The 7143-nt window shown below is 40.6% G+C and overlaps 1 protein-coding gene across 1 annotated transcript in view; it reads left to right on the forward strand.

The window, feature by feature from the left end:
* Nucleotides 1–7143, forward strand: part of LOC122358150 (transcription factor 7-like 1-A) — a 12725-nt gene that overhangs the window by 4627 nt on the left and 955 nt on the right. The window contains exons 4-10 of the mRNA XM_043257932.1: nt 3428–3563; nt 3898–3988; nt 4173–4256; nt 5710–5841; nt 5932–6091; nt 6508–6615; nt 6747–6798. Coding sequence (XP_043113867.1) covers nt 3428–3563; nt 3898–3988; nt 4173–4256; nt 5710–5841; nt 5932–6091; nt 6508–6615; nt 6747–6798 — 763 coding nt within the window. The remainder of the gene's footprint in view (nt 1–3427; nt 3564–3897; nt 3989–4172; nt 4257–5709; nt 5842–5931; nt 6092–6507; nt 6616–6746; nt 6799–7143) is intronic.

A 7143-nucleotide genomic window follows, 5' to 3' on the forward strand; every position in this document is an offset into this window, starting at 1 on the left:
ATATTAATCTCTTCAAAGAATTGCATGGCAATGTTTTTACAAGGCCTTTTACAAAGCTTTTAGTAGTCTTTCTGAGAGCCCATGCTTAGCCTTCACAAACAGAAAATAATTTTAATTTCTTGGTAGTTTCACAGAATGCCCCTGAGCAATTTTGTTGCTAATCCTTCACATTAAACAAACAGATCAAGTTGTAGACACTCAAAGTCTCCTATCTGATATGAAATGATCTCACAGTGATATCACAAGTGCAAAACCTGGTTCTTAAGACTTGCAGTAAGTCACCATGTTTAGCAAACACTTATATTAGCTGACAGCCGACGCAGCGATCACACTTGGCTAGCCAGTACTTTAGCTGTTGTCTGTCTCAAAAGCACGCTTGCAAATTAGGTCTAGTCAAGAAATTATGGTTTAAATAATTTATTATAAACAAATAAAGTCTTTACCAGGCATTAGTCATGAGTCCACCAGCCATTTTCACGTTGTTTTCAAAAATCAGATTACAAATGGAAATTCCATTCAAATTGCCTGCTAATGGCATTGACAATTGATGCGTCTTAGTGAAAGCATGATGTTTGTGCTGATGGGTGCTGATGTGTTCATGCAAAAACCAAATCATGTGATTTGAGTTTTTCCAATAATGCTGTTTTGGCCTTCATTTACATTGTCTGGTAAAGTATGAGGATGTAAATCTGTGTGAAACAAGATGCAGATTGCTTAAAACCCACAAAATAGTTCTTAATAGAAGTGCTAAAATTAAATTCAAAGCCTGTATCTGTAAAAGGAGATGGTGATAATTGTAAATTGCACCCCATTGTTAGGGATCATACTGTTTGGCTCATATTGCTAGTTTTGGCTTGTCCTATCCTCTCTATTATCCTTCATTTGAATCTGTATTTAGTCTCTCATTCTTCCACTGCTAAAGCAGTTCATTGTGTCTTGATCCCTCTTGCTCAAACGCCTGTTTGCTCAGTAACTCAAGTAAGAGATGGAGGAGGTGAAGCCAAAAGAAGAAAAAAAACAACAGGCCACATTTGCTTCTTACTCCACAATGTGCTTGTTTTAGCAGAGCTCCAGTTTTAACAGCTCCATGTGGTGGCACCAGAAATCGTCTTTGGGCGGGTTCCTTTGCTAGCAGGCGGAGAAGAGCAACAGATTAATCAGCAGGTGTAGAGCGCTGACCCTGCACTTTGTTTTGTACAGATGTGACTTTTGTCGTTTCAAATGGCTACGACACCTCCTTGTGGAGAGTCACTCCAAAGAAAACTGTTCAAAGATGTACGATGTTTAGCTAACTTTAGTTCTGAGTCTTTCTTAAAACAATGGCCGTTGAATGAAAGACTGACCCAGCACAATTGGTAAACATGTGCTTGAGAACTCTGGACTCCATGTAATTTAACTATGTGATACAAAAGGTGGAACAATGTTTACACAATGACTCACTTTTTCTGTTTGGTGAGGTGTTTTGTCAGCGGTTTTTCACTGTTGTGCTGGTCAGGTGTCTTCTCCTCCTACAGACCAACTTACAAAAGTGGATTTAGGGAGATTTATAAGGCTTCGCCCTTGATGAACCACAGGACTTGTTTAAACAAAAGGTAAAAAGATCCTGGTTCTTGTTGACAGACCAGAATTGAAGAAGAACCCATTTCTGCCATCTAAAGGTGGATTCCTGCTTATTGCAACCTGAAGGGTTGATTTTAGAAAGTAGTGTTGTTAAGTGTTGTCATTGTCCTCATGTTACCGAACCAAGCTGCTCAGCTTGCATATGTTTTCAACCCGGCTTTTCCCTTCATTTAAGACTTAAGTTGTGTAAATCTGGTGAACACTTCCTTTCTTCTAGTTTTAAAGAGCCCTCACAAACAACAAACAGGAGTGTTGATATGGATCCTTGGGACGTTTTCAGTCAGCTGGACCAATCCAGTCCGTTTGTAAGGAGGGGCGAGGGGCCCAATTTGGCGGCAGTCTATGCTTGGGATGTTGGTATCGAAGGCAGAGCGGCTGGCGTGTTGACACAGCAGGGATTCTTGGCAGTTGGATTGCGAGAGAGATTAGCCTCAACAGCTAATATCATAGTGCAGTGGACAAACACTATCTTGGAGGAACAGTGCAAGGTGTCCTCTACCTTTTGTTCTCAGTCAACCTACTGACAGATCTTTGATGCACCTTGCAGTGTTTCCAGAAGCCAAGCTACTGCAATGCTTAAGTACAAACACAGAGACGTACAGTCAGACAGACAGATGGATGGAATGTGAAAGGCAAGGAATAGAGAGGCAACCGAGAGATCTGGATGACTTTGGACTGTGGGAAACGAGAGCCAGTCTTGTCTCAATGCAAGCCTTGTTCATGTTCACAGAGTGCTGGTTGGAGCAGAGGTCAAACCCACTGCCTACATAGAGGTGGGGGGAAGGTTAGCATGGAAGAAACAAGACGGCATTCTCCACTTTAGCTCCCTTGTGACGTCCTGAGCCAACAAGTAACCCATTCAATCTATGGCTCACCACCTTGCATTGGCTTGTGTACACATCACAGCAGTGCTGCTTCTGATATTATTATAGTCCTACTGGTATATTTATGTGGTTAGGGTTCTGGACATATGCTACTAAATTATATGCTAATATAGGTTCCTCCAGTATTCCTCAAACTTCACTTGACTATGTGCTACAAATGATGAGTTTACCTCACTTTACCTGTAGCAAGGCTCTCTTTAGACTGCTGGTACATCATTATGTCAGTTGTTCTGAAAGAGAAAACCATGAAGAGATTTGCTGTTGCTCACTAAAATGTCCCCCTTGGAAATCTTAGAATTTAATACTGAAATTTGGAATTGAGCTTGCTTTGCTTAGTATTTGCATTCATATACTGCAGAATGGTAGCTTTTCCAGGAGTGGGTTTCCCCGAATGTTTTCAAAATTGTGTCGCCTTCACAATATCAGAAGTCATCCTGATCTGTTAATTTTTTCTACTTTTCCAAGAGAAGCACTGAAGGGTTTTTTTTTGTTTTTTTTTTTATAACAGGTGCCACCTTCGGGTGCCTCCTGCGGCAGGTGTAATAAACAAGATCTCTGCCACTTCCTTTCACGTCAGGCCTGTATTAGCGTCAATTACGCAGAATGGCAGCTGAAAACATCTTTCTCTTGTTGCTATTATGTTACGTGAGAGAAATGCCTACTAAGGGTGTTAGGTGTGATTTCTCCCACTCTCCATGCAGCCGGTCAAATGCCCAACTGGTGTTTATTTTCCTTTGGGAGAAGTAGGGAAAAGTAAACTCTGCTGCCGAGACCCATTGTTCTTTAAAACTCTCTGGCGCCGTTCATGAGTAATGAGGCCTAATGGCTATTTTCTTCTTTTTGGTTGGCTTTTTGGTCGTTTAAACATGCAGTTATCCGCCCCACCTCCCTCACCTCTTTCTTGTTCTCATTTTGTTTTTCAGTCCAATAAGGTTCCAGTGGTACAACACCCCCATCATGTTCATCCCCTTACACCACTGATTACCTACAGCAATGAACACTTCTCCCCTGGGACGCCTCCCTCTCACCTCTCGCCGGAAATTCTTGACCCAAAGACAGGTAAGCAATTCAGCTGCATTTTCTAAAGCTTTGAGAAAGTAATGTGATCCAGAAATGCTGAGTCATGACTTGTTTTAATGCGATTTATTGCAGTAATATGGGGATAGGAGTAGTTACAGGTGAAGTTTTGGCTTTCCTAGTGGCACTAAATGGAATTGCAATCATATGTGTTTTTTATCTGCCTGATCTTTTTGGTTTGGGGCAGGACTACCTATTTGTAAGGCAATGGTAGACAAGGGGGATTGTTTGAATACTATATTTGCAATATGATTTGGTGCCAGTTATCTCCAACTAAATTGTCTTCAATTTTCATAATCAGTGTTTGTTTCCTCAGGCATACCAAGGACCCCTCACCCTTCAGAGCTGTCCCCGTATTACCCGCTCTCTCCTGGGGCAGTTGGACAGATCCCTCACCCTCTAGGATGGCTGGTTCCTCAGTAAGTCTGAACCCTCTGGCCTTTGAATGCATAACATCAACCTTATTTTACCCATGCAGATGGCTTAATGAAGTTTGTTGCTATTTTTAAAAGTTCTTTTAGCAAAAAGAGCATCTGTTTGTCCCTGATTTTCCTTTGCCCAGTTGTTTGATTGCTGTTCTTCTATCTTCAGGCAAGGCCAACATATGTACTCCATCCCTCCTGGGGGCTTCAGACACCCCTACCCTGCACTCGCCATGAACGCCTCCATGTCTAGGTATGTAACAGAGGGCAAGACCTTCTTTTCTGCACCAACTTGCTGATTTACAGTTGAACTCATACCTATTAATAGACATGAGATGCAGACAGCGCAATTCCTCCCTAAAGGCCCAGAGAAGAGTTAGTACAGGAAACTGCTGATGTATTTTTTTTNCTCAATAATGGCGCCTTGATACCGCTCTTTCTCTTTCAACCCTGTGTTATGTTTCAGAAAGGAAATCTTTTTTTAAATGCAACACAGTTACTCAGATAAAAGTTCAACTTCATCACTAATGTTCACCGCTAATAAACAAAATTATTAGATTACATGGAAGTGTTTGTGCCATTTGCTATACAAAATGGTGTTAAAAAATTTATATANTCTCAATAATGGCGCCTTGATACCGCTCTTTCTCTTTCAACCCTGTGTTATGTTTCAGAAAGGAAATCTTTTTTTAAATGCAACACAGTTGCAGATAAAACAGTTACTCAAGATAAAAGTTCAACTTCATCATTAATGTTCACCGCTAATAAACAAAATGATTAGATTACATGGAAGTGTTTGTGCCATTTGCTATACAAAATGGTGTTAAAAAATTTATATACATGCATATGCGACCAAACTTATTTTAGTTAGTGTTGCAGAAACTCAAGGGTATAAAATTTCTTTTTTTCACTTTCCACCATATCACTGTAGATATGCTGGCCATTATATGAAAGTCGCTCTTCCTGAAGCTCTTGCTGAATAGAAACTGATGATTTTATCATATTCTTTCCATTCAGTTGATGCTTAAGTTCCTTGGGTTGCCGGATGAGTTCAGTTTTCACACGTCAGCATGAAATCTTGCTGTTTTTTAATCTCCCAATATTGCTTTCACGATTATCTTATGACTGTGCACCTTTTGTTGTCTGTAGAAGGAGAGTGATCTCTTTCTGTTCTGTATTCATTTTGTGGCACAGTGAAGTGCTGTAATTCAGTGGAAATATGCGTTTTACCGGGGTGTGCAAATCACAGATTGGAACACAGGGTTTTTTTCCCCCTCTCATCTGTGAAAATGACAATGCTGCTATTGTATTAGCTGTTATGAATCTTAAAGTCAAGAGTAGAAGATTTTTCCAGATGCAGCTGCTAATATAGTTGCTCCAGTGTGATCTCTCTCTCTCTCTCTCTCTCTCTCTCACTCCTTGCATCTTTTTTTCTGTAGATCTTTCTATCTTTCATTCTTTCTATCCTTGGATCTATTGATCTATCTATGCATATATCTATTGATCTATCTATGCATATATATCTATCTGTCTGTCTGTTCTAACATTCTGTTCTATCATTATATCTATTTCCATCTGGAATTTCCTATAATTCTATCTCTTTCAGATCTAAATATCTACTACTCTATTCATATCTGTATCTTGAGTACTGTTTATTTGTAACTGACTGTGAATCTCTGTCGCTCTCTCTCTAGTCTGGTATCCAGTCGTTTCTCTCCTCACATGGTGCCTCATCCTCCTCATGGCCTGCACCAGACGGGCATCCCTCACCCAGCCATTGTGTCGCCTGCCATCAAACAGGAGCCCAGCGCCGACAACGGCAGCAACTCGACACACGGGTGAGTCCCTGTCCTCCATTACTCTCTCACTGTCATTTCTCTGCTCTTCTCCGACTGACGTGGTCTCTGAATCCATCTGTGTCCGTACAGAAAGCCCTCGGTGCCTGTGAAAAAAGAGGAAGAGAAGAAGCCTCACATCAAGAAGCCCTTAAATGCCTTTATGCTCTACATGAAGGAAATGAGGGCCAAAGTAGTGGCCGAATGCACCCTGAAAGAGAGCGCAGCCATCAACCAGATCTTGGGCAGAAGGGTGAGCGCTTACAACTCCATTACGAGAGGAGCTGAGATGCATTAGTGTGTTTCTCTTCATCTTGTCTTAAAGGAACGGTTCGCCTAAGAATGAAAATTGCCATCATTTACTCACCCTCATGTCATTCCAAACTCTTATAAAGCACAAAAGAAGATATTCTGAAGATGGTGCATGTCGATCTATTCCATGCAATTACAACGAATACGCGCCGAAGCTAACAAAAAGCATAATAAAAGTGGTCCGTATGACTTGTACGCTTTTGAAATTTGTCCTTTTGTGCATGAGAAATAAACTCATTTGCTTTTGGAATGACATGAGGGTGAGTAAATGATCAGAAAGTGCGTTTATGGGTGAACTATCCCTTTAAGGAAATGAAAAAGGAGGGAAATTTGACCATATGTTCTTTTATTCCGCAGTGGCACTCTCTTTCACGTGAGGAACAGGCCAAATACTACGAACTCGCCAGGAAAGAACGGCAGCTGCACTCTCAGCTTTATCCGGGCTGGTCTGCGCGAGACAACTACGTAAGTGAGCACAGAATGCAGAGTTTAACGCAAATCATGTGGGATTCAGAGTCCTTCATTGTTTTTGGCAGTCAGGGGAGTTTTGCTTAATCAAACGCATCTAATTTGCTCCAAATCATGTCTGTCCGCAGGGAAAGAGGAAGAAACGGAAGAGAGACAATAAACCTGATTCCCCACAAGAGAGTAAGTGTGACTGGACATCTGTAATTCTTTCTCAATTTCTGTATGCATGATCTTTTGCTGAACTTGAGCTTTTTTTCCCCCCAGCATCCCTGTTGGTCCGATCATTCAACTCAAAGATCGTGTTCAGTTCGATTTTGACATTAGACATTAGATGACGAACATTTTAGCTGTTTTTAAATTCTATTTTGAATTGTAGTTTATAATAAGCTTAAGTTATGTTATTATTTAGTTATATGCTTTTTATTTTTATTATTTTTGTGATTAATCAGATCCAAAGTAAAAGTTTTTGGCTGCACACACTATATATATTTAGAAAATGTTTACACATATACACATTTTATATAT

Source organism: Puntigrus tetrazona, chromosome 14 (genome assembly GCF_018831695.1).
Source record: "Puntigrus tetrazona isolate hp1 chromosome 14, ASM1883169v1, whole genome shotgun sequence".
Lineage (NCBI taxonomy): Eukaryota > Metazoa > Chordata > Actinopteri > Cypriniformes > Cyprinidae > Puntigrus > Puntigrus tetrazona.